This window comes from Hyperoodon ampullatus (genome assembly GCF_949752795.1).
Source record: "Hyperoodon ampullatus genome assembly, chromosome: 17".
Taxonomy (NCBI): domain Eukaryota; kingdom Metazoa; phylum Chordata; class Mammalia; order Artiodactyla; family Ziphiidae; genus Hyperoodon; species Hyperoodon ampullatus.
This window is the reverse complement of record NC_136930.1, coordinates 16,664,823-16,692,641: the sequence shown is the minus strand read 5'-3', so window position 1 is coordinate 16,692,641 and position 27,819 is coordinate 16,664,823. Positions and strand designations below refer to the sequence as shown.

Here is a 27,819-nt window from a genome sequence, read left to right as displayed (position 1 = left end):
ATGAGGACCCTGTGGATGGCGCTATGCGCGCTGGCGCGGCTGTGGCCCGGGGCCCTGGCCGGTTGCGCCGACGCGGGGCGCTGCTGCCCCGGCCGGGACCCCGCCTGCTTCGCCCACGGCTGGAGGCAGGACAGGGTCTACGGGACGTGCTTCTGCGACCAAGCCTGCCGCCTCGCCGGGGACTGCTGCTTCGACTACGCCAGGGCGTGCCCAGGTGGGTGGCGGGCCCGAGGGTGGGCAACCGGCCGTTCGCCCGCAGCGGAGGGGCACAGTGCCCCAAGCCAGGGACCGCAGCCCGGCAGCCAGGTGTCCCGGTGCCGTCTATCCTGGCCCACCCCGGACGCCTCCATCCAGGGTCCTCCAGCACCCCCCTCTCTAGGTGCACCCCAGACTCTCCATCCTAGGGTCCCCAGCCCCCTCCATCTCGGGATCTCCCAGTCCTCTCCATGTAGACCTACGGCTCCAAATGCCCCCATTCCCACCGGAGCCTGGGTGGAAGGGGCTGGAACCCTATTGTCTGGAAGGGCGCTGGCCACCTCGGCCGAATGAATCCCTCTGCTTGGGAGCTGCGGCTTGGTAGGGCCACCTCCCACCTGGAGAGATGGCGCTGACAGGTCCAGAGGCACGCCCCTGTGCCGGTTCCGACGCGTGCAATCTGTTAACGCTGGAGAGGGGTGATGCGGGGCGGGGAACGTGTAATTATCCCACTTGGCGCCGAGGTCTTGTCCTGGGAGGGTGCTTTCTTCTGGAGAACAAGTTCCTGGAGGACCACGGTTGTCCTCACCTGCACGCCAGCGTGTAGCGCAGCCCCTTCCTCCTAGGAGGTGTTCCATATATTCGTTGAATTCAGTTTTATCCATATAGCAAGATAAAGATTTTTATCTCAAAGTTCCTAGTATGTTTTAATCTTGCCGGATTTCCTTTAGGGTCCATCTTTTTCGTCTTTAAATCTCCCACAATATCACAGCCCCTGGTATAGGCTCAACAAATGCTGATTTCATTAAATTAAAAGGCAAAGGAAGACGTGGTGAGTACAGTCCTGAAAAACAAGGCGTACCTGAGAAAAGCCAGCTCTGGAAAGGAAAGTAGCCCTGCGCCCTGATATCCCATCACCCCAAAAGCCACACATACATTAGGGTTTGACCTCAAGGAGCCCAGCGTTGCGGGATCTTCAGCAACTTCCTGGTGACCTGCAGGGCTGTGTCATTCCCCGGGAAACCGGATGCCTGGTGGAGACTAGCACCCCTATTGCCTCTTTTCTGCTGGGAGAGGCCAGCAGCCGACCACAGGACGGTCACCCAGCCCTGCTGCTGAAAGAACACAGTTGAAAAGCATTACGATTTTTTTTTTTTTTTTTTTGCGGTATGTGGGCCTCTCACTGTTGTGGCCTCTCCCGTTGTGGAGCACAGGCTCCCGACGCGCAGGGTCAGCGGCCATGGCTCACGGGCCCAGCCGCTCCGCGGCATGTGGGATCTTCCCGGACCGGGGCACGAACCCGTGTCCCCTGCATCGGCAGGCGGACTCTCAACCACTGCGCCACCAGGGAAGTCCCAACATTAAGATTTTTAAAAATCTTGATTGAAAGCTAATGATTTACCTGAGAATATTGATCTTTTTGATAAGCTTCTTTCCCTCTTCTGCTCCAAGGCCAGGCTACTTTACTACTAAACTAAGGTGAAGAGTCAGTTACTTAGGGGATGTAGTACCCTTGGGCCGGGCGTCCGCTCTTCCCTCCCCACAGAATCCTCCCTAAACTCCTGTTCGCCTCAGTTACCTGGATCACCCAAACCTTTCCACCATGGCAGCCTCTCTCACTAACCTTTTCTCTCAAGGGATCTGCCTACATTTTAAAGGTAAATACAGAATTCCTGCAGTTCAGATAATGGGCCCCGGTCTGTGGTAAGCACAGCAATACAAAAACAATGAAGACACAATCTCTGCCCCCTGGAAGTTCAGAGCCGAGCAGGGAAACACACACAAAACTATTTGCAATACGCTCAGTGCCAAAATAATGGATCCGGGAAGCCAGAGAGGAAAAACTCAGAAGACCAGAGGAATTCAAGGAAGACTTCCCAGAGGAAGTAACGGGCAAGCCTGGTCCCAGAGAATGAGGGAGAAGCCTCTAGAAGGGGAAGGGGAGTTCTAAGAGGAAATCATCTCATGGCCGTTCAGTGTTCCCTGTGGGCGTCAGCGTTTTGTCGCTAGGCTAGGCCCTGAGGCTTACCTGGGGAACAAGACAGACAGTGAACGCCACTAGACAGGCGAGCGTCAGGAGGAAAACCGGCTTTTTCGTGTGCCCTAACGCGCTATGAGGAGCTGCAGAATCCTCCAAGTCTCTATTTGGTCAAAAATAAAACCCTTATTTTCAGTCCAGAGATATTAAAACAAAGAGCCTATCATTTCGGACTGAGGATTTATGGGGTTAGTAATGACAGAAGAGAGAAGACCTTACCATCCCGGGGGAACTCAGAAAGAAATCCCAGGACATTTGTGGCTAGGAAGAGGCTGTGAGCTGTGGACAAAGAAGCCCAAGCCAGAGAAGGAAATGGTGGCTGCTAGGATTTTTAAAGGAGCATTTTCAGGAGCCTTAAATGCCCTTCCCCAGGGAGCTAACAGAGGCTTTTGCAGGCCTAGGCAGAAAGCAGACTCGGGATGGAAAAGGCTCCTCGTTGGTAGATTCTCTGTGCCTGGTGTTTTGCGGGAAGGCAGTAAGAAAATAGAGACAATTGGAAGGTGGCCCACTTGGCGAGCCCAAGCCTGCTCTGGCCTCAGAGCTGAGGGCGAGAGTGCAGGGCAGGACGGAGCCGAGATGCTCGGTCTCCTCAGTCCTGGACCAGCATCACAACTGTGCTGACTTGGGGATCTGGGGAAAGGAGAGGTGGGCCTGCATTATGAACGTTTTCCAGCCACAGGATCTGGGGCTTTCAGAGGGCTCTCCTGTCACAGTGTTACCACCGGTGGGCAGCAGAGTGAGATCTGAACCCACGCTGCCTGCTTTCAAGTTGCCATCCGCCCCATCTGTTTGTGGCAACTCACAGCTGTAATTGATCATACCACATAAGGTGCAGCGGCGCAGAGCCTCCAGTTACTCTATGTACATAGAGCCATTCGGCCTCTTAGAATCCACTTCCTTCTTACCTAATGTTAGGTTAACTATTGATGCTGCCCGAAGCAGTTTTGACTGAAATGGCATTAAACGTGAATGAAAAATGTAACTGTGTCAGTGGAACTCACTTCTAGCCCTTCTGATTTTTTCATCTTGAGAAGCACATTATTTTTTGGTGTGGCTAAGAGATGACCGTACTGGAACTTTTTTTTTTCTAAATAGAAAGTTGTTGTTGCTTTTTAAAATTTATTTATTTTTGGCTGCGCTGGGTCTTCATTGTGGTGCGCGGGCTTCTCATTGCCGGCAGCTTCTCTTGTTGAGGAGCACGGGCTCTAGGCACGCGGGCTTCAGTAGTTGTGGCACACGGGCTCAGTAGTTGTGGCTCGCAGGCTCTAGAGCACAGGCTCAGTAGTTGTGGCGCACAGGCTTAGTTGCTCTGCGGCATGTGGGATCTTCCCAGACCAGGGCTCAAACCTGTGTCCCCTGCATTGGCAGGTGGATTCTGAACCACTGCGCCACCAGGGAAGTCTGAAAGTTATTTTTTTACTCAGTAAAAAATAAAAATAAGTTGAATCTGAAGAATTACTAAACTGCCCAAAAAAGTCAGTTCTGAAATTAATCATCTCAGAAAAATCTGATTATGTTGATTGTATGGGTTTCAACACCAATAACGTATCTTCATAACCACCCCCCACCCCCCCTAGAGGATAAAGGATAGAGAATTCTCCACTGGCTGAGCCTGATCAGGGATGGGGAGAGGCTGAGGAGGGGACAGGTCTGAGTTACCCTGCCCTGAAAGAACTTCCTGGAAGGCTTGCTTATCAGGCTCATAACACGCAGTCTCTAACTCATCAGCTGGGTTCGTGGAGTCTGCATTCTAAGACCGTAGAAGCAGTAGGTTGCATTGGGTCTTGGATGAGCAACTTAAGGACAGAGTAATCATTAACCCAAGTGGAGCAGAACAAAAACTGAGTCGCCTCTATAGCCCAGTGTCTCCTCCTAGATTTATGGGGAATCCAAGGAACCAACTGGCCGCACTCTCCAGGTACCTTGCAGCTCTCAGTTTCCTTAGGTCTCACAACCCACCCAAGTATTCTTCATTTGGGTCTCCCTTTATGGACGAGGCAACCAGAGCACAGAAAGGTCAAACAGTGTGTCCAAAGTCACACAGCTAATAAGTGATGAAGTGAGACTTGAACCCAGGAGCTCTGGGTCCAGAGCCCACACGTTTAAACATTACGTTTTCACTGCCTCGGAGAAACTAGCCTTTATGAGAAGCTGTGGACTTTGCGGGTAGGCTCCATATAAATCCTGGTAAAGTGAGTGAGTCTTCTTTCTCCATCAACTGTATGCCCCTCAAGGGTGAAAATATGTGTCCCGCTCCTCTTTGCAATCCCCTAAGAGCTATCGCAGTGTTGTTTACAAACATTTGTCCAAAAAAATATGACCACTGGTTTCCACCTGGAGGATGTTACCTGTGACTTCAGAGGGCAGTGCCATCTGAGGCATATCCACATGTCCTTTTTAAAAATAACATTTTCTGGGAATTCCCTGGTGGTCCAGTGGTTAGGACTCTGCACTTTCACTGCGGAGGGCATGGGTTCAATCCCTGGTTGGAGAACTAAGATCCTGCAAGCCACCCGGCGTGGCCAAAAAAAAAAAATTTCCTTCCTGATCACAAAATATATGTTTGTTGCAGAAAGTGTAGAAATGCACAAAAGAAGAAAAGAATTTACCTGGAAACTTACTACCCAGAAAAAGCATCATTATCTTTTTGATTTTGATTCCCCCTTTTTCCCCCAGGCTTGCATGGCCTAAAATTCTGTTTTTCTAAGGTGACAGTTCATGTCACTGTCTTGTTACCATTTCATAAACTTGTCCAGTTAATGTCTCAAAAGAAAAAAAAAAAAAAAACCTACCAGGGGCCAGATAACAGAAGTTTCTGCAAGAGGAAACAAATACTTGATCATTTTATTGGTGCTTTTTGAGGGGGTCCATAGGCACTTGGGCAATATTTATGCTCTCCTTCGTCTTTCAGAGAAGTTGTGACAGGGTTCCTGGGAAAGGGTACACATACATAAGGAGAGGGAAAAAGGCAGATGACATACAGTTAAAATTGTGTCACCCTGAGATGTGTGTGTGTGTGTGTGTGTGTGTGTATAAAGGGACGGTTTTATTTTTCCTCCGTAGATTGTCGAGAAACAGAAGTTACACATCAATGGTACTGCTGCAGGTAAAGTGTGAAAAGAATATTTCCTTAGGAATGATAAGGACTAGACCTGATTAGAACTTAACAATGTGAGGGAGAAAGTGCTTGATCGTGGGTGGCCTTCAACTTTTAGGTGGCAAAGAGCCAGGCAGGCAGGGCCAGATTACGAAGAGGAAGGCTTGAGTGTCTGTGATTAACCAAGGTGAGGCTACATGAAGATAAGCAAGGCCTTACATTAAGAAGAAATAATCCAGACTATACTTAGGAAATGAAGGAGCCTGGCTTTCAGCTCAGTTTGCTGCCGTGTTTGTGTGTGTGTGTGTGTGTATTTGGCATCACCAAGAAAGGCATTAGAAAACAAAAGTTTTTTTAAAAATTACCCTTTGGTACCTACATACTGAGAATAGTGTGTCTAATCCTGGTTGCCACCTCTCACCGGGCTGTGAATGGGTATGGGGAAAGTCCAGCGGTAATTCTGAGAGGGGAAACGTCTATAGAGAGATGTGTCCAAAGGCTGCAGGGAAGGGGGCCTACTGACACAGTAAGTCCACCAGTGGAACCGATAAGATAAAAGGGGGCCTACTGACACAGTAAGTCCACCAGTGGAACCGATAAGATAAAAGGGGGCCTACTGACACAGTAAGTCCACCAGTGGAACCGATAAGATAAAAGGGGGCCTACTGAAACAGTAAGTCCACCAGTGGAACCGATAAGATAACAGCGGGTCTACTGAAACAGTAAGTCCACCAGTGGAACCAATAAGATAAACACAGATTTTTTTCCACCATATTCTGAAACTCTCAGGTGAGGGAAATTGGACTCAAATAAAAGGAAATACCACTTCACGCCGCAGATGTTAATATTAAAAGAGCTTGTCACTTTCAAGAGGTGGTACTGGCAGGAGATATAAACGGATTAAGAAGGTCTTGGCATGGGCTTCCCTGGTGGCGCAGTGGTTGAGAGTCCGCCTGCCGATGCAGGGGACACGGGTTCGTGCCCCGGTCCGGGAAGATCCTACATGCCGCGGAGCGGCTGGGCCCGTGAGCCATGGCCGCTGAGCCTGCGCGTCCGGAGCCTGTAAAAAAAGAAGGCCTTGACAGAGTGTGGCCGCCAGGAGAAGCTGGGCTCTACCTGACCTTAAGGCATGGAAAGCAATGTTCCTTCCAGTGGCCACGCTTTGGGGCCACCATGGCCAGGAGAGCCCAGACAGCTCTCGCCCAGTTTAGGAATGTCTTCTGTGTTTGGCTCTGGGAGTGTCTGACTTTGCCCCTGTCCTTCTACTGGCTTTCCTTCCCACCCTACAGCCTCTGTCAGTGCTTTGGCTTCTTACTTCCAGAGTCTGTTTAGATGGAGAATTTAATTTAGAAAGGAGGAGGAACTCACCCAGTGCCATTTCATTCATTCATTCACTCACTGATTAGACAAATATTTACTGAGCACCTGCCATGTGCCAAGTGCTAGGCACGAAATAAAAAACTCGGCAATAAACAAAATAAATAAATATGTAATTTGAACTATGGAGATGTTAGAAGGCAAGGAGAACAGAGGTGTGAGAGGAAATAATTTTGTGGGGTGTGTGTGTGTGTTTGTGTGTGTCTAATGAGATGAGCTGGCCAGGAAAGGACTCCCTGAAAATAAAATAATTCAGCTGGACCTCAAGGATGAGCCGAACCCAGCCATGCCCAGTGTGGGAGGAACATTCCAGCAAAAGGAAAACACAAAGGTCCCAGAGTGTGAAAGAGCCTGGGTGGGTGTGGCAGAGGGGTGAAGAGGCCAGAGTGGGTGGAGCCTGGGGCAGAGGGGGCACTGGGGGTGCCTCCGGGTGGGAGCAACGGGCAGGCACAGGCAGGTCACCCAGGACTTTGTGGGCCATGCAGGGAGGTTGGATTTTATTACAAATTCAATGGCAAAGCCATGGAAGGAGGTTAAAAAGTCATTAAAAAAGAAAAAAAAATTAGTGGTACACCTTTTAAGGTAATTGTACTTGGATACGACTGGATATCCTTGTTAGGACATGGAAAAATGTACCCTACTCTTGTGTGCAGATTCGTTATTGAACTGTATAACTTACTTTTCTGCTCTTGGCTGTTCTCCTCATGGCCGTAGTGGGGACATCTGATAAACAGAAAGCTCCAGAGGAAGGGGTACTAGCTGGTAATCATGAAGGGCTTGATGATTCCTTGTGCTCCGGATCTATCCACTGTCTCACTGCCCAGTGAGCCCAGAGCCAGAGGTGCCCACTGGACCCAAAGTAGAAGCTTAGGAGTCTACTTCCTACCTCTGTTCTCTTCTATGTCTTCTTCTCTGTCTCTGTTCCCCATTCCCTTATTATATTTCCTGGGATCACCTCCCCAAATAAATTGCTTGCATTCAGATCCACGTCTCAGGGTCTGCTTCTGGGGAAACTCAACCTGAATGTTATGTTGAGTTGAAACAAAGGAGAAAAAAAAGAGCTTGCCGCTCTTCCAGGCACCCATTAAATCTGGGCTTCTTCCCTAAAAGGGGTGGGAGGGTGTCATCAAATCCCAAGTATTAAGACACAGGGAAGCTGGGGCAAATGGAGTCAGGAGATCATTCTGCTCACTAGGTAGCAGTCTGCCAGCCCCCAGTGACAGCCAGGGAAACAAGAAGGATGAGAAAGCCAGATTTGAAGAAAGAATATTTTGATATGCTAAGTATAGATGTGAGTTAGGTAAGCTCTAGTGGGAAGGGAACAAGAGCACTAATGGAAGAGTTCAAAAGGAAATCTGTGTCATGCGGCTGAGATATATGACTTGTGGTAATAAATCTGTCAGAAGTTTCTGTACTTCTCCCAAGCTCCGTGACCAAAGATCACCTGTGACAAATTGCAATCCAAATAATCAAAAGTTCACAAGTTGGGCTTCCCTGGTGGCGCAGTGGTTGAGAGTCCGCCTGTCGAGGCAGCGGACATGGGTTCGTGCCCCGGTCTGGGAAGGTCCCACATGCCGCAGAGCGGCTGGGCCCGTGAGCCATGGCCGCTGAGCCTGCGCATCCAGAGCCTGTGCTCCGCAACGGGAGAGGCCACAACAGTGAGAGGCCCGCGTACCGCAAAAAAAAAAAAAGGTTCACAAGTTAATTAATAATAGAATTTTTTCTGCAGAATAGGAATGAATACTTCAGACTCATTTTCCAGCTCAAAATATTTTGTGGAACCCCTTTCCACTGGTGAAAATCTATGTGAACTTTTTTCACTTTCTCTGACAATAAAGTCCCCGAGATGTTATTGTTCAGGGCCCCAGAACTTTCTGATTCTCTTTATGAGGCTGTTAAAGTCATGAATTGGAAAGACAGGGCATAGTATTTTGCCAAGGACAAACCTAAACCCATAGGAACAACAGTTGATTCAATGATTCTGTGATTTGAGGACTTTGCCTATTGGTCAAACCAAATAAAATAAACATTTATGAGACATGAGACACAAATACTGAAGAAATACTGAGAGACTAAATTCATCCCCCCATGTCAACTTTTACCATATGGATAGGGTGTAACCCAAGGCCATATTACTAAGTTCTGAGTTAAAGCCATGGCAAAGTTGTATTTTTTTAAAAAGTGCTCCCAGGACTTCCCTGGTAGTCCAGGGGTTAAGAATCAGCCCTACAATGCAGGGGATGCCACTAAGCCCACGCGCTGCAACTAAGACCTGATGCAGCCCAAAAAAAAAAAAAAAAATTTAAATATTTAAATTAAAAAAATAAAGTGCTCCCTACTTAGGCTATATCTATTTTTTTTTTTTTTTTGGCTGTGCCACATGGCATGTGGAATCTTAGTTCCCCAACCAGGTATCAAACCCGTGCTCCCTGCAGTGGAAGCGTGGAGTCCTAACCATTGGACCACCAGGGAAGTCCCACAAAGTTGTATTTTATAGTGATGTCTAAATGTTTAATCTTTGAATGAAGTGTATTATTAAGTGTAGTTCAAGTCCAACCTATCAGGGCAGGACTAGCTAGACTCAGGGATGAAGAGATTCAAGGGAGAAAGAGTTATTAAAGGAATTAAGGACAGAAGATGTCTTTCTCAACCAGCTCCTAATCTGGCAGCCTCTTTAAATGCCTTCTGGTTCTATGGGCCCATTAAATCAGGGGACTGTGAAAATAAAATGGGAAGGTCAACAAGAGATGAAGAGCAGGAAGTGACCTGTTATTGATTTTCCAAAGGATGTGTGCAGGGCAGATACTGGGAACCAACTCTCATGTGGCTCGTTCTTGCTTCGTTAGGTAGGTGACATGTGATGCCTATGAGTGTTTAGATGATTAGTAAAAGCATGTTTTAAAGCAGTGTGAAATTTTTGGATTACTGACCGAGCTTTATGTTGTATGGGACCCTTTTCATGTCAGGTGTAGTTACGTGCTACCAAATGATACAGCTTCCAAGTGCCATGAACCCTCAACTAGAGTTTGCTGAGAGGCAAAATGAGTTTTTTCAGGTACAAACTGTTGGAAGTCCAATCAGATTTCAAAGAAGTTCAGGTTTTTTCGTGGTGAAGACTAGAAACTTGAAAGTATGAGGGTGATTGGGAAAAGTGGGTCACATTTTGTGGGAAAGAAAGAATTTTGGCATCCGGTTCAGGGTACATCTTCTGTCTCCTTGTCCTTTTCTTATATCCAGTTCCAAGTCCTCAAGTAATTCAATTTAAAAACTCATTACAGGGCTTCCCTGGTGGCGCAGTGGTTGGGAGTCCGCCTGCCGATGCAGGGGACACGGGTTTGTGCCCCGGTCCGGGAAGATCCCACATGCCGCGGAGCAGCTGGGCTCGTGAGCCATGGCCGCTGAGTCTGCGCGTCCAGAGCCTGTGCTCCGCAACGGGAGAGGCCACAACAGTGAGAGGCCCGCGTACCACAAAAAAAACAAAAAAACAAACAAAAAAGACTCATTACAGTCGTTTTAAAAGACTCTTTGGGATTTTAAATGAAAAAGCTAAATGTGCAACCACATTGATTTTACAGTCTTGCACAGAGCATTTGAGAACCAAATTCTCACCCTGACTGTGCCTCTTCATGCCTGACCCTGGCTATTCTTACCCTCTGTGGGCCCTGGCTGCTGGTCTCTAAACTTCGCCTCTTACAGTGTATGAGTCTCTGAGCCATGGAGGATGAGACTAGAGCACCCAGGAGAAACCTGCTGGGTAGGGGTCCTTGGTGCGGCCTAAGTCATGTTTTATGGAGGCACATTTCCTGATAAGCATTGACCTGGGTAAGTGATGGGATGATTGGTGGGAGAAATACCTTTTCTTTTTTATAATTTTTTTTCCTTTATGTTTTCTACAATGAATGTGTGTTACTGTTACCATAAAAATGTTCTGGCCAGAGGAGGATAAAGTTACAATCAAAGGAAAACAAGAGCGAAGACCTGATCTAAGCCCAGGGAGTAAGAGGAAGTACCCTGAAGGCATCAGTCTCTTTTACTCGGGTGTGTCCTGGCTCAGACCCATCTTCATGATCCTGGAACATCCGCCTGCCTCTAACAGATACCCATTTATCAGTTCACCATCAGGGCGGGTGGCATCAATGTCAACTTGGGGTGTTTCCCCCTGATCCAGGGCCGGGTCCAGGCGCCGTGTACGCGGGCTGAACTTGACTGTGTGCGTTGGCGGGAACGGCCTGGCAGGCGCTGGGTTTGCTCAGGTGTGCGTCCTGTCGTGCTGTTTTTCAGCTCGCCCGTGCATCGTGGGGGAGTGGAGCCCCTGGAGCGGCTGTGCGGACCAGTGCAGGCCCACGGCCCGCGTGCGGAGGCGCGCGGTACGGCAGGAGCCCCGGAACGGCGGCGAGCCCTGCCCGGCCCTGGAGGAGAGAGCCGGCTGCTTGGAGTACGCGACGCACCAGGGCCAGGACTGCGGGCACGCCTTCGGTACTGCGCTTTCCCTGATCGCTGCCCCTGGGGTCTCTGGTGACTTTCCATCCCTTCGTCCCATAGAAGGCCATGTGCCAGGCCGGGAAATTTCCAAGAGCTGCAGGGAATGGGATGGGCCAGTCTGCCCAGAGGAGATAGGAAGCTCAGGAAATACTTGATCAAGGCATTATACGTCCGTCAGCTATGTAAAGGCCTCCTCCCACCGCCTCCCAGTTACAACCCGGCGGTGGCCCCTTTGCCGCTGTGTGTGCGCCCGGTGTAACGGAGGCGCACCGTGGTTTTTGAGCGAACTCAGTCAAGCTGACCACAAAGGACTTTAGGTAGGATGAGAATATTTCACTCAGGCTAGGATGTGTCCAGTAAGGATAACCCTGTTTCACCTTTCAAGGTCATTCCTGTTGAATCACGAATGCTTGAGTACATGTGAAAAGAGTAGAAAAAATAGAAATTCCGAAAGGATGATAAAATGATTAAAACACCTGCCTCTCCTCTCAAGCCGACTGGATTGGAGCTGATGTGATCAGATCTATGATTTGGGAAGGTCGTTCTGGTTGTGGCCAAGGAGGCCAGGAGTCGGCTTGATTGTGGGTCAGGAGCTACAGGAAACTCACACAGAAATAAACAAAAAGGCCAAAGCAGGGGTGTTAATCGGGATTGAATCTGATAAAGCAAAACACTGATTTCTCAGGGGAGCAAAGATCACATGTTTTTCATAGGAACCTGGAAAATTCCATGTCAGCGTGACCCTCACTAAGCCATTTTTTCCCTTTTTTCCTTCCACACACAAATATTTATTGAGAGTCTACTTGATGCCAGGCACTGGGCTGACTGCCAGTTACAACGGGGGAAAAAAGTTGACATGGAGTCTGCCATCAGGTAGATCACAGTCTAGTGGGAGGGGGAGATGATAAGCAGATAATCCTAGGAAACTGATCGCAGAAAATTACAGCTTCAGTGTGGTGCCACAGGTACTGAACAAGGGAGAGGTGCAGGGAGCTGTGAGTGTGTGTCGTAAGCAGATTCCCCCTGGCCTTGGTGGAGGACGGGATCCCCAGAGGCCAGGAGGGAAGTGACTTCCCTGAGGATGTGGAGATGAGGCTGAGAAATGCAGAGCTATCTAGGCAGAGAGACCAGTGTGGCGGACCAGACGGTCAGGTGTAGGGCGTTTGAGGGCTTTGGGGATGGATCTAGGAAAAACGCATGACCACGAGACTCAGGAACACACAACAGCCTTACAGGGTTGCGTGAGAGGGGATGTCCAGAGGCTATGATATGGCGACCCCCATACAGAAGGGGAAGAGAGGAATCTGCCAGGAGCTTGTGTGTCTGGGTGATGTTAGCCAAGCAGCATGGTTTGGAGTCTCTGGGTGAGAGGCCTTCAGAGGGCAGGTGCCATGACGGCTTGGGATCTTATAACCATAAGGCTTTACCTTATCAACGGCTGGCAGGTGTTGGGTGTAATTTCACAGGGTATGCAGAACAGGCAGGACCTAAATGACTCAAAATCTGCTTGTGTGGCTATTTTAAAAACAAATTGGGGCCTCCCTGGTGGCGCAGTGGTTAAGAATCCGCCTGCCAGTGCAGGAGACACGGGTTCGAGCCCTGGTCCGGGAAGATCCCACATGCCGCGGAGCAACTAAGCCCGTGTGCCACAACTACTGAGCCTGTGCTCTAGAGCCCGCGAGCCACAACTATTGAGCCCGCGTGCCACAACTACTGAAGCCCGCACGCCTAAAGCCCGTGCTCCGCAACAAGAGAAGCCACCGCAATGAGAAGCCCACGCACTGCAACCAAGAGTAGTCCCCGCTCGCCGCAACTAGAAAAAAAGCCCACACACAGCCACAAAGACACAGTGCAGCCAAAAATAAACAAATTAAATAAATTAATTTTTAAAAATTGGATGTATAAAACTTTGAGTTTGGTGCCAGTAGGTTTTGAGGCTAACAGGTCTCGGCCTGCTGTGAGAAAATAAACCACCTAGGGCCCATCTTTGGCTGATTTATATAACACCGGGGAGGCACAAGACCCAGTTGAGAAGCCGAAGGAAGGCCAGTGTGTGGGGAGCAGAGAGGGAGGCTTCTGGGCTGACACCCCCCCGGATGCAGGGCCTTGGGGTCCCTGTTTAGGATTCTGATCTTTCTCTTAAGAGCCGTGGAAAACCACTGGGGTGTTTTCTGCAGGTGCCAATGTGATCAGATCTGTGATTTGAAAAGATCTCTTGGGGAGTGGAGTGGGTAGTGTCAGGGCCAGGGCAGAGGCCCTTCATGGATACGGCAGTGGAGTTAAGCTTGCAGGGAAATAATTTAGGGCTCACAACAACGGTCACAGAACGAGCTCTCATTCAGCTCAGGCACTCGGCAGAAACACTACAGAAAGGCTGAGGGAGGAAGTCGCTGTGGGACATTATTGATTTTTTGGATGGCTGTCACACCCTATAGCAGATCTATCAGAAAAAGCAACTGCACCGTTCAGTTATAGGGATTGGCTGCTAGACCATATTCCTGAAGCACATCTGAATCTTCACTGTGGCTCCAAGATGCCCAGACCCCTTCCCCTTCCCCGCCCTGGATCTCTTCAGAGCAGGATGATGCAGGTCACAGGAAAGGGAACAGGAAGCATGAAAATGCATATCTTCTATTTATTTGTATTTTCTTCAGTTTCTTTCATCAGTGTCTTATAGTTTTCAAAGTAGTGGTCTTTCACCTCCTGGTTAAATTTATTCCTAGGTATTTTATTCTTTTCCATGCAAGTGTAAATGGGATTGTTCTGTTAATTTCTCTTTCTCATAGTTTGTTCCTATGAGAAACTGAATTCTTTTATTAGTTCTAACAGTTTTTTTGGTGGAGGCTTTAGGGTTCTCTCTATATAGTATCATGTCACTTGCAAATAGTAGCAGTTTTATTTCTTCCTTTTCAATTTGGATGCCTTTTATTTCTTTTCTCTTACCTAATTGCTGTGGCTAGGACTTCTAATACTATGTTGAATAAAAGAGGCAAGAGTGCCCATCCTTGTCTTACTCCTCTCTTAGAAGAAAAGTTTTCAGCTTTTCACCATTGAGTATGTTAGCTGTGGGTTTGTCATATAAGGCCTTTATTATGTTGAGATACGTTCCTGCTATTCCCAGTTTGTTGACATCAACAACATAAATGGATGTTGAATTTTGTCAAATGCTTTTCCTTCAACTTTTGAGATGATCATATGATGTTTATCCTTCGTTTTGTAAATGTATCACATTGATTGATTTGTAGATCAATGTAACCATCCTTGCATCCCTGGAATAAATCCCACTTGATTGTGGTGTATGATCCTTTTAATGTATAGTTGGATTCAGTTTGTTAATATTTTGTTGAGGATTTTTGCATCTATGTTCATCAAGGGTATTGGACTGTAATTTTCTTTTTTTATTGTGTCCTTGTCTGGTTTTGATATCGGGGTAATGCAGGCTTCATAAAATTTGTTTGGAAGGTCTTCCTCCTCTTCAATTTTTTGGAAAAGTTTGAGAAGGTTATTAAATGTTTTTGAGTGTTTTGTAGAATTCTCCAGTGAAGCCGTCTGGTCCTGGGCTTTTGTCTGTTGGGAGATTCTTCTATTACTGTTTCAATTTCCCTACTAGTAATCAGTCTATTCAGATTCTCTATTTCTTTGTGATTCAGTCTTGTATGTTTCTAGGAATTTATCCATTTCTTCTAGGTTGTCCAATTTGTTGGTGTATAATTATTCATAATAGTCTCTTATGATCCTTTGTATTTCTGTGGCATTAGTTGTAACTTCTCCTTTCTCATTTCTGATTTTATTTATTTGAGTCCTCCTTTTTTCTTTAGTGAGTCTAGCTAAAGATTTGTCAATTTTGTTTATCTTTTCAAAGAACCTGCTCTTAGTTTCATTGACATATTCTACAGTTTTTAGTCTCTATTTCATTTATTTTCACTCTGATCTTTATTATTTCAGGAAGAACTGAAATAATATTTTTAATCCTCATGAAACCAGGACTTGATAAACTGAAATTCTCAGCCTACCAAAATGGCAAAGGACACTTAAATGAAGAGATTCACTCACAGGAAAACATGTTCTAGAGCAACACATGCAGGGTGTGGTTGTATTACCTTTTGTCAATACCTCAGAAAGCTGGAGGTAACAAATTATCACAAACTTAGTGACTTAAACAACACAAATGTATTATCTTAGAGTTTTATAGTCAGAAGTCAGACAGGTCTCACTGGGCTCACATCAAGGTGTAGGTGGGGCTGAATTCCTTTCTGATGGCTCTGGGAGAGAATCAGTTTCTTTACATTTTCCATCATCCAGAAGCTTCCTTTTCCCATGGCCTCCTTCCTCCATCTTCACAGCCAGAAACATTGCATCTTTCTGTGCCTTTCTTCCACGGTAACATCTTCCTCTAACTCTTTGAAGGACCCTTGTGCTTACATTCAGCCCATCTGGATAATCCAGGATGATCTCCCTATTTTAAGGTCAACTGAGTAACAACTTGAATTCCTCTTTGCCTTGTAACATAACATATTCACAGCTTCTGGGGATTAGGACATGGACGTCTTGGGGAGGGGCCATTTTTCTGCCTGTCATGGAGGTAGGGCAGTGTCATCATTCTTGGTTTACACATGAAGACATTGGAGCTCAGTGAGATGACAGCATTTGTAAAGGGACCAGAATTAAACCTGGATCTCATGGCTCTAAATCCTGTGGGTTTCCCCCCCCTTGATAGTTTTGCTGTTAAGTGTTATCATTAGTTATTATTATTATTATATTACAAATTAATATTGATATTGTAAATTCATTAATGTTCATATATTAGTCGTATTATTATATTTTAAAATCACAGTTACAGAATCTGGTAACTAAGTAGAACTATAAAGGCCATGCAAGGCCAGTGAATGAAACATGATCACTGAGACACTCTTATTAATGATCAAGTAGACATTGCATTCCCTCTGTTTCATTTAACATGCATCATGAGTCTATTTCTATCATAAAAACAAATGCAAAAACCCATATTATATATTTGTTGCCCATACTGACAATTGTTTATATGCGTTTTCCTCTTGCAAGATTGCTGTGCATATCATGAACCGTATACTTCCAGGCTGGTGTTATTTGTCAAATTTTCATTCTGTCGTCTTCTACACCATATCTACAGACTGGTGGTTCTAAGCCTGCTTTTGTGGCACCCCATTGTGCCAGAGGGCTTTATGAAATTCTCAAAGCAAATTTAATTTACTTTCATGTTCAAAGTAAGTATGTGCAGTGCCACGCTTTTAGAAGTGGAAGTTGTTGTAAAAGCGAACAGTGGTAGGTTGATGGGATGCCAGAAAAGCTGGCAGATAGTCTGTTAACAAAGAATCTATTACATTGAATATTGTTGCCAGGAAGGGGAAAGGAGGGGTAGCTGGCGTTTATTGAGAGCCTTTGTCCTGGGGCACCGGTTACGTGCTTCCACACAGAGGCAAAAGCGGGGCTGGAGGCAAAGATCAGTTCTAAATTACTTACTGCTCTTAAGTAATGAAAAATTGAATTTCTGGGGGATGTTGAAAAGCGGTGCTGGTTCAGAGCTCGCCAGGAGATCTGGATTGTTTACTTTAGACTCTTGCCAGAGGGAAGGACGCCCCTCTCAATAGAATGTGCCACCAAACCAAGCCCGGGCTGGAGGAGGCAGGAAACGGAGGACACAAGGTCCAGGGTGACTGGCTTGCTTCTATGATGGGTCATAAGCACAGAGGCTTGACACTGGGCATGGATAGTAAGTCTTAAAGAAGCTAGTGTCTATACTGGGGCTCCTGCTTGGTCATTTACTATTTATTTTCACTTCACTTAACCTTGAGTAGCCTCAGTCTTCTGTTGAGAAAACCTGCTCAGAACACCTCTTGACAAAGCTTTGGTGAAGATCCGTAACATACGACGTGAAAGCACTTTGTAAACGAGCAGGCTACACACAGCAGGCTACACACGTACAAGGTGCCATGCTGCTCCAGGCGTTCATCTGCGCCCACCATGAGCCCTCCCCTACCTCCTGGACCACACTTCCCGCCCCTCCCCCATGCCTGAGGGAAATCCGAGGGTCAGGGCTACCATCTCCCTCTCTCAAATCTCACTTCGCATTAAGGTCAGTGATCAGGCACAGAAAGGGAAAACAGCCGAATTTAAGCAATTCATCGGTAATATGCTGCAATATTGAAACTTAAAAGAGTGAAACTTTGTCATCTGCATTGCAATAGAGGCAGCCTGCCGCATTTAGACATGAGCCTTGAATACGTTTCTTAACCTCTCTGGACCACAGTTTCCTCATCTGTGAAATGGGGAAATAATAGGGTCTATCTCAGAGCGGGGTTATGAGAATTAAATGAGTTAACACATGAAAAACACTTAGCATCATGCCTCGAAACTTAGAGGTGCATCACTGTTAGCTTTTATTTTTATTATCTTAGAACTTCTTCAGATTTTGTATCAGAAACTATAGTCATACACTTGCCCTCTACTTCCTAACCAAGTTTCCCACCCAGCCCCCAAGCTACACGTTAAGTCCATTGCCTTTGAACTTTTGTAATAATACCTGCAGTACAAATTAGGAGCTCAGATAAATGTTCTGCGCTAAAGAAACACATCCTGAAAATGTTATAGTTTGACTGATATAATGTTACGTGGATGTCGCAGTAAACGCATTCTTCACTTAGTGAATAAGCCTATAAATGCGTCAGAAGAACAGACATGAAAACAATACATGAGAAAATGAAAAGCCTTTCGCTGTTTGTGTTTCTGATAATTAGGTCTAAGAGAAGCAGAGAAGGATCCTAACGTACATGCATTCACTTGTCCTTTTTGATTCCGTCCGCGGATTTTGGAAGTTCAAAAGCTACAGTCACATTTAGAAAGAATGACATGTTCTCTTTGGAAAACAAACATGTTAGCACAGCGAGGAAGAGCCACTCGGCTGGGAGTCTATAGTTTACACTAGATGTGGGTAGCGTTCCGACTCCAGAGATTAGGTGCTCAGACACACGGGACAAAAGTGGTGCCTGCGACGCTTAGGATCAAGTGGCTACGCTTGTCTTATATTCCCATGCCGTAGAAAAATGACTCCTCATTCAGAAAATCTAAAGAAGAATTAAGGCTGCCATCTTGTGGCAGGAAGGGGCTTAGCAAGATGAACATGCAGGCTTGAAGCCTCTCTTTTGCTGCTGGTACCCCCGCACGCCCTTGTGCTCTTGTTGATGATGGGCATCGCAGAAGTCAACCTGAGCTGGTATCTCCCCTACCTGGGATGGTCCAGTTTCTGAAGGGCTAAGAAGGATGGTTGAGCCATCTCAGCTGCAAGGCTCAGTACAGGAACAGAAGACCTCAGGGAAGTAGGACCCGTGAACCTTGGTGGCAATTTCATTCATTCATTCATTCATTCATTCCTTCATCGACCCATTCATTCCTCGCACACATATTTATTGAGCATGTAAATGTGTGAGGGCTCCCGTGATGAACAAGGCAAAACCCTGCCTTTCTTGAATTGACAGCAGGGTGGAATCAAGAGGTTATCTCCAGGTGCTACACAGAGCAACAGATGCCCCCCTGAAATAGGAGGTAAACAAACAAAATAAGAGAGCAGAGGTGGGAGGGAAGGATTTCTGGCTGTTTTCTTTTCTCCCACCCAGAGTGTCAGAGGTGGGAGTGGGGAGAAGGGAAAGGAGAGATGCTTTAGGACCTTTCTTCTCTGAGTTTGGTGTGGAGAGAGTGCTATGCTGGCCGGCACCTGCTGGTCACACCCTGGGCTCTGTGGTTGATGGTGAAACTTCCAGGCTGTGGTTATCAGAACACCTGGGAACATTGACCCTTTCCTCCTTTTGTTTTTTCCCTTTCTCATTTCCTCTCTCTGGTTGTCTTTTTTTTTTCTCTCCTTGTACCCCCTTTTCTCTCTTACCTTCCCTCCTTCCTTCTCTCTCTCCTTTTCCTTTATTCTTTCTCTTTCCCTTTTCTTCTCTGTGTCTCTTCTTTCCATTAAAAAAAAATCCTCTCCCTTCCTCTAGTAGCTTACTTTTTTCCTTGGTTCCCCAGACCCTGCCCATCTTTTTATGATTCCCTCTGGGCTGTGCTTCCTGGCCCTTCTCCTGCCTTTCCACGCGGTGTTATCACTGCAGACAAGCGTGCTTATCAAAAGCCTGCTGTTTCCTTCCCTACCCAACTACACTGCACAAAGCTCTATGGAATTCATTTCTGGGGACTCTGATTTCACCTCCTTGCACTCCTTGATGGTGTCCCATAGATATAGGGATGGAAGGCTTTAGACGGGTTTGAAACCAAGTTTGGGAAATGTCGCTCTGGGTACTTCAGGCTTCACGTGTTCAAGGTCATTCTCCTTTTCCAGTCCCTGCCTTTATAACCACCTCTGCGTTCAACAAGGAGCGAACAAGACAAGCGGCCTCCCCACAGTGGTCCACAGACACAGAGGATGCTGGGTAACTTGCTGTTTTTTTTTTTTTTACTTATGTTTTTCCGGTTGGTCGGTCAAGTCAGCCCACAAAGGTAACTTGCTACATGGGTTTTCTTCTGTTATTTGCTCATTGACAAATGTGACTCTTTATCACAGAACTGGGAAGTACTTGTCCCTCCCCTGTTTTATGTTTTAAAAAGATTTGTTTCTGGGGTCTGATCCCTAAGAAGAAACATGCTGCATAAAAATGAGATGATACTATTTTGTCAGTCCCACTAAGGATGCTTATCTTATAGTCCTTAGGGGACTGTGGACTCCAGCACCGCCTCCATCTGGTGAATTTGAACGTGGCCTCCACCTGAGCTCTGAGGACTTTATCAAGACCTAATGGCTCAGGCTGGGAGGAACCTCTGACCTCATTAGAAATCCACCCTTCTGCGGTCAGAATAGAGATGCCAGACACACTGCATGTTCTAACCCCCACACTACCTCTCACTGCTCCTTAGTTTTTCCTTCTTGTAAAATGAGAATATTAATTCCTACCCCGTGGGTTGCTATGAGAATTTAATGAGAAAATATCATTGAAAAGATGTCAGGGTTAAGCTGTCTGAAATGGACTGAAGCTACATCAATAGAATTTCCTACCTTAATACCTTAAGGTATCTAATAAATAATACTTACCGTCATTAAAGATCTTCTTTGAAGCAGATTCTCCAGACACTTTCCATCTAACTTTTTACAGCTCCTAATTGTATGGATTAAAAAAAAACCTAGCCCATTTTAGCATAGTTAGGACCTAAAATGCCACATTGCTTTGTTTCCCTGAAGAATTACAAAATTGTGTTGCTTTTAAGTACAAGACTCTAAAATATTCATCCATGTCTGGATGCGCCCCCAGAGCCTTCGGAGTCTAGTCACATAATAGAGTGTTTCCCGCAGCTCAGTATAAGGTGACACTAGTCTGTTACAGGAAAACATGTCTCAGCTTCCCATGTCCTTTTATCTGTGATGCCCAGTGTAACTTTGATGCTTGACTTCAAGTCAAAACCCATCTCATTAGCCCAGATCATGCAGGTGAGCCAGGTGGAGAGAAGAGGGAAGGCCCCAGGAATGTTTGTGGTGCAGAAAAACACAAGTGCTGGCCTGGAAATCCAGGACTAGCCCTCCTGGGGCTCACATGTTCTCAGGCTCAAGCAAGGTCTTGTTCACTTTCTGTAATTCATTAAAATCTCAGCAAAGTTATCAAGGGCAATTTTCCTGCTGAAATGTGCTTTTAGACACAATTTCGTGGTCAGACTAGACAGAATACGAAACAAGTTTCTGCAAATTCGTGTTGACCAGATAATTCAACCATGGACTGAAAAACAGCAAAAACGTTCAGTTGTCAGTCAGACATCATAGTTCAGCGAATGAAAAACTTGACAAGGCATTCTGTGACCTGTGACCATGCAACGCCCTACCTTCTCCGGGCTGTCCCATGTCCTCGGGGAGTTCCAGCCTTCCTAAGCCTTTCTCCAGCATTAGGCCATTTCTAATTAACAGCAAGTGAAATTGCTCCTTTTTATTTTGCTCTAGATACTGTATGGAGTTCAAGACAGAGTCATTGACTCACCACTGCGCCATGGAAAACCGGCCCCTGACCCGATGGATGCAGTATCTCCGAGAGGGCTACACGGTGTGTGTGGATTGTCAGCCTCCAGCTATGAACTCTGCGAGCCTTCGATGTTCTGGAGACGGCCTGGACTCTGACGGGTAAGGGAGGGAAACGGGTTGGAGGATTTTTCTTGGTGCTCATTTGGGGAGATCTGTCCTCTCCATGTTCTGAACAGTGGACCAGGACGTAGCAGGTTAAGGCATGATTTGGGGAATCAAAACAGTGAGGAGAACATTCCATCTGGCAATTCCAGAGTCCAGGACCCAGTTCATACTCTGGGACTTAGAGGCTCTGTATCAGAGATGCGTGAGTGAATTTGGATATTGGGGTTCAGGCCAAGCTCACAAGTGACTACCGAAGACCTGCACAATAGCAGCCATAGACACTACGTAAACCGATGAGCTTGTCTTTGCTCTAATAATACTGTATTAATGGACACTAAAATTTCAATTTTATATAATTTTCATGTATCATGAAATATACTTTTGATTTTCTTTCACTCTTTAAAAACATAAAAATCGGGCTTCCCTGGTGGCGCAGTGGTTGAGAGTCCGCCTGCCGATGCAGGGGACGCGGGTTCGTGCCCCGGTCCGGGAAGATCCCGCATGCCGCGGAGCGGCTGGGCCCGTGAGCCATGGCCGCTGAGCCTGCGCGTCCGGAGCCTGTGCTCCGCAATGGGAGAGGCCACAGCAGTGAGAGGCCCGCGTACCGCAAAAAAAAAAAAAAAAAAAAAAACATAAAAATCATTCTTTTCTATTACTATTTTTTCATTGAGGTATAGTTGATTTACAATATTATATTAGTTTCAGGTATACAACATATAGTGATTCAAAATTTTTACAGATTACACTCCATTTATAGTTCTTATAAAATATTGACTATATTCCCTGTGCTGAACAATATATCCCTGTGGCTTATTTATTTATTTTGCACACAGTAGTTTCTGCCTCTTAATCCCCTCCCCCTAGCTTCCCCTCCCCCCATCCCTCTCCCCACCTGGTAACCACTAGTTTGTTCTCTATATCTGTGAGTCTGTTTCTTTTTTGTTATATTCACTAGTTTGTTGTATTTTCTTAGGTTCCACATATAAGTGATAACGTACAGTATTTGTCTTTCTCTGTCTGACTTACCTCACTAAGCATAATACCCTCCAGGTCCACCCACGTTATTGTAAATGGCAGAATTTCATTCTTTCTATGTCTGAGTAGTAGTATATATACCACATATCCATTTCAACCATTGATAAACACTTAGGTTGCTTCCCTGTCTTGGCTATTGTACATAATGCTGCTATGAACATTGGGGTGCGTGTATCTTTTCAAATTAGTGTTTTCGTTTTGTTTGGATATATACCCAGGGGTGGAATGGCTGGATCATAAGTAAACATCATTCTTAACTCATAGACTACACAAGGGGGTGGGCTGGATTTGGCCCATGGGTCACAGTCTGCTGAACCCTGCCCGGGTGATTCATACCCACAGCAAAATTTCAGAATCACTGCTCAGTGGGGGTAGTCATAAAATCATGACTGAGATAGTGGCCATGTGCCCAGCTCTGCAGGGTCAGAAACGCTTTTGATGTTCGGAGCCCCCAGTTTCCAGTGTGGGGGGCAGGGGGTTCTCCTCGCACAACACGAAGCAATTCGTGGGACACCAGCTGGGCATCCAACAGTTTAGCTCAGTTCTGACACGATCTACCTGGAGATGGCAACAGATTCCACAAGGTGAAGGGCTCAGTCCTACAGGACCGTTCCCCTCCGCACCCCCCTTCAAATCCCATTCTCAAGCTCAGGCTGTTACCTGTGCTTCTGACCAACTGGCTATAAATCGGAGACTCCCATGACCTCCTCTTCAGCTCTGATTAATTTGCTAGAGCGGCTCACAGAACTCAGAGATACATTTACTTACTAGATGACCAGTTTACTGTAAAAGGATATAACTCAGGAACAGCCAGATGGGAGAGATGCACAGGGTGTGGGAAGGGGTGTCATTCTCCCCACATCTCCACGTGCTCACCAGCCTAGAAGCCCTCTGAACCCTGTCCTTTTGGCTTTTACGGGGGCCTCATTATGTAGAGGTTTGCAGGAGGGGAGAGCCAGAGAAGTGACAGAGAAGCTCCAGGCTCCAACAGATTTGTGAACTCAGCCAAGCACAGTGGTGGCAGGGCCAATTGATTAAATCATTGGCTATTGATTGATTCAACCTCCAGCTCCTCTCTCCTCCCTAGAGACTGGGGATGGGAAGTGGGACTGAAAGTTCCAACCCTCTAACCACCTGGTTAGTTCTCCTGGCAACCAACTCTCAACTTCAGGTGCTTCCAAAAGTCACCTCATAAACAAGACATTTGCATCACTCTCAACATTTAGGAAATTCCAACGGCTTTAGGAGCTGTCAGCCAGGAACGGTGGACAAAGACCAAATGTACATGAAAAATATATTTTGGTCATTTGAATGACCAAATATATATTTCTTGTAAATCATCATATCACAGAAATCTACAGAAATCTATAGATTGTCCAAAAGAATTGACCCTTGAAAACATTTTACCACCCTAAAAATCCATGCCAGTCCTGTACTTATCTACTAGTTAAATCCAATAACACTATTCATAACCAAAAGAAGGGTAGAGTTTGTGATGGGCATGGGTTATGGTTTTAAATATGTCAGACAGAACTGTGAAAAATACAGATTTGAAAGAAAAATGTGGACCTTCCCAGTTAATCATTATTCCCATAGTATATTTTAATATTTAATAACTTGAATTTATGTTTATTAGTCTCCTGTCCCCAACAGCCTCTGTACTGAGTACACATACGAACAGTAAAGTGGGTAAGGAATTCACATGAAATAGAAACTTAATATTTAGACTTAATATTTTCCTGACTACCTCATCCATATTTTAACTTTAAATGAATATTATAATTTAATTTGTATCTGTAAAGCACCTTCAACCCAGGCTGAAATTCCAGTGACTTTAAAAATAATAATTTCAATAATATGGCTTTTTTCTTTTCACTGCTCCCATTTTTCATTATGGAATCAAAGAGCTGGAAAGGATTTCAAGGGAGAGTTTGGTTCAGACCCCTCTAATTTATTTATTTATTTATTTATTTAATTTATTTATTTATTTTTTTGCGGTACACGGGCCTCTCACCATTGTGGCCTCCCCCATTGCAGAGCACAGGCTCCGGACGCACAGGCCCAGCGGCCATGGCCCACGGGCCCAGCCACTCCGCGGCACGTGGGATCCTCCCGGACCGGGGCACGAACCCGCGTCCCCCGCATCAGCAGGCGGACTCTCAACCACTGTGCCACCAGGGAAGCCCTATTTTTTTTTTAAGAGGGTATTAAATCGTTTATTGATTACACATGATAATGCATGATACACTAGCTACATTCCCATCTATAACTTTATCTGGTACCATAATTCAATTTAGATATATTGCATAGGATGTGCCAACAATCATATTAATAACCAAAAAACTCCATGACTTTGCTTGGGTGACCCTTTTCACAGTGAACTCCAGGTCACAACACAGTAACTGTCAGTTCAACTACACCAAGGTCTCGGAAGACAATAGCTTCTCCACCAAAGGAGGTTGTAAATAAATTTTGAACGGAACCTGGCATCACCCTGAAGGCATTCTAACTTCGCACTGTTGGGGTAGTGTACCAAAATGGCTTCAGAGTAGATTAACTTTACACAGCACATTTTAAAAAAAGACACATTTATTCAAGCGTCATGATTAGACTATTACATTTAGCAATCAACAGCATGAGTGCAAAAAAGAAAAAAAAAACTACATTAAAACTCTTTGTTGGTATGCTTTACACTTTCCACAGAACAGAAACTAAAATAACCTGTTATACAATTATTCATAAATACAGTCCTCGAGTTTTTTTGCCCATACACATGAGTATTGTCAAAACATGTCTTCTCTGTAGCAGCTAGGCCCTGCCACCACTGTGCTTGGCTGAGTTCACAATCTGTTGGAGCCTGGAGCTTCCCTGTCACTTCTCTGGTTCTCCTCTTCTGCAAAGCTCTGTTTCCTGGCAGTAATCAAAACCTCCTGCCACTGCCATAGCTCCTGCTGCTGCTGCTGGAACCGCCATAGCCACCTTGGTTTCACGGTTCGGCAAAGTATTGGCCTCCACCACCATAGGGGAGAACTTGTGCCTCCAAAGTTTCCTCCTTTCATGGGTCCAAAATTTGAAGACTGATTGTTGTAACTGCCAAAATCATTGTAGCTTCCACCACCTCCAAAATGGCTTCCATTGTTACCAAACCCATTATAGCCATTTCCACTGCCACCATATCCCCCGCCACTGCGGCTGCCACCAAAGGCACCTGGGCCACTGATGTTTCCTCCATGACCAAAGCTGTCATTCCCACCAAAACCCCCTCCAAGACCACCACCAAAGTTTCCAGAACCACTTCTACCTCTTTGGCTGGATGAGGCGCTAGCCATCTCTCGCTTAGATAGGGCTTTCCTTTCTTCACAGTTGTGGCCATTCACAGTGTGGTATTTCTGAATGACAGTCTTGTCTACGGAGTCATGGTCATCAAAGGTTATGAAAGCAAAGCCTCTCTTTTTGCCACTGCCTCTGTCAGTTGTGATTTCAATCACTTCAATTTTCCCATACTGTTCAAAACAATCTCTTAGGTGATGTTCTTCAGTGTCTTCCTTAATGCCACCAACAAAAATCTTTTTCACAGTGAAGTGGGCACCAGGTCTTTGAGAATCTTCTCTTTTTTTCTAATTTTTTTTTTTGTGGTATGTGGTCCTCTCACCGTTGTGGCCTCTCCCGTTGCGGAGCACAGGCTCCGGACGCGCAGGCCCAGCGGCCATGGCTCACAGGCCCAGCCGCTCCACGGCACGTGGGATCTTCCCGACCGGGGCACGAACCCGTGTCCCCTGCATCGGCAGGCGGACTCTCAACTACTGCGCCACCAGGGAAGCCCGAGAATCTTCTCTTGAGACGGCCCTCTTTGGTTCCACCACTCTGCCATCCACCTCGTGTGGCCTTGCCTTCATGGCTGCACCCACCTCCTTCACAGTGGCATACGTGACAACCCCGAAGCCTCTGGAGCACCTGGTGTTTGGATCCCTCACTACCACACAATCTGTGAGCGCTCCCCATTGCTCACAATGGCTCCTCAGACCCTCATAGGTTATTTCAAAGCTCAAACCTCCGATGAAGAGCTTCCGCAGCTGTTCGGGCTCTTTGGGTGACTCTGATATAGACATGACAGCAATGGGAGGGGCAGATGTCAACGATGCTTACTCGACGGCGTCCACAGGCAGAAAGGCCAGACCCCTCTAACTTAAATGTACACAAAGCAGAAAGTCATTTCCCCTTACGTAGCGCTTCATATACTCAGAGCAAGTGAGAGACGCGAATGCAGTAACCTCAAACTACAATCTCAACAGGGGGTGTTCTCAAATAGGGATTAATTGGTAACTTGTTGTGACAGAACCTGAAGAAGGGAAACTCAGTTTTGTGATCATTTTTCTTTAAATTTCAATTTGTAATACACTTCAAAACTCAAGATGTGATCATTTTCTAAAAAACCCCAAAAAACAACAAACCTCAATTTATAATTCTGTAAATTAAAATTTTCTTTGGTATGCTTTAGCATAACTCACATTTTCAAAATATCATTTCAGAAATCAGACCCTCCATTGGCAAGCAATTGGCAATCCTCGATGTCAAGGAACTTGGAAAAAAGTTCGGCGAGTAGAACAGTGTTCCTGTCCAGCTGTTCACAGTTTTATTTTTATATAGATCGTGATATAAGTGTTTCAAAATGTGTTTGTAAACATGCTAAATACTAGCAAGTCATGTTCAGCGCTTCATAATTCTTTAAAAACTCTTTGGCCAAAGTTCCTGAATGTATGTCATTGCCACACTCTGAAGTAGAGAAAGGAAATTGGGGGGTCAGTTCTCAAGAAACACAGTGCCTTTATTTTCATTTTTACTAAGTTGAGGACCCACCCTAAAGTCTCCTGTGGTTTTCTGTCCTCCATCTGTTGCCTGGAGTCTCCTCATTCAATAGGTGGCCCATTGGACACAGTGTTCATCTGTTTGCACTAAACTTACTATATTTTAATGGTCCATGTATTGGTAAGTTGTCATTTAAGGGTATCCACGATTTGAATCTTGCATTCTTTCTATTCTGTAATCTCTTAAAAACTTCTTTCTTTAAAAAATGTCTACAGATATATGTACACTTACACATACATTTCCCATGTATTATTCCATAAATTCTGAAATAATAAGTTCAAGCAAATTGTCACAAATAATTTTCCACAGGACAAGTTGTCTGAGATTTAGTAAGCATTTTGTTATGCGAAACCAACAGTTCTGCTAAAAATACTTCCTTTTTCGTTTTTTTTTTTTTTTTTGGCCGTGCTGCTCGGCATGTGGGATCTTGGTTCCCCGACCAGGGATAGAACCCGTGTCCCCTGCAGTGGAAGCACAGAGTCCTAACCACTGGACCGCCAGGGAATTCCCTAAAAATACATTTTTTTTGAAACAGAAGAAATTTTC

The 27,819-nt window shown here is 45.8% G+C and overlaps 1 protein-coding gene and 1 pseudogene across 2 annotated transcripts; one reads left to right on the top strand and one right to left on the bottom strand.

Annotated features, from left to right (window-relative positions):
• SBSPON (somatomedin B and thrombospondin type 1 domain containing) lies at positions 1-27,054 on the top strand (the record flags this gene model as incomplete). The annotated part of the gene is made up of 5 exons (XM_079722301.1): positions 1-214; positions 10,989-11,183; positions 19,549-19,639; positions 21,190-21,366; positions 26,937-27,054. The coding sequence occupies 5 exons, from the start codon at positions 1-3 to the stop codon at positions 27,052-27,054; spliced, it is 795 nt and encodes a 264-aa protein (XP_079578427.1).
• Positions 22,831-26,516, bottom strand: LOC307065626 (heterogeneous nuclear ribonucleoprotein A1-like; annotated as a pseudogene). Its single transcript has 3 exons — positions 26,244-26,516; positions 25,154-26,018; positions 22,831-22,965 (listed from the first exon to the last, which is right to left on the bottom strand). The product of its transcript is annotated as a heterogeneous nuclear ribonucleoprotein A1-like (transcript).
• Positions 27,055-27,819: the final 765 nt, after the last annotated feature.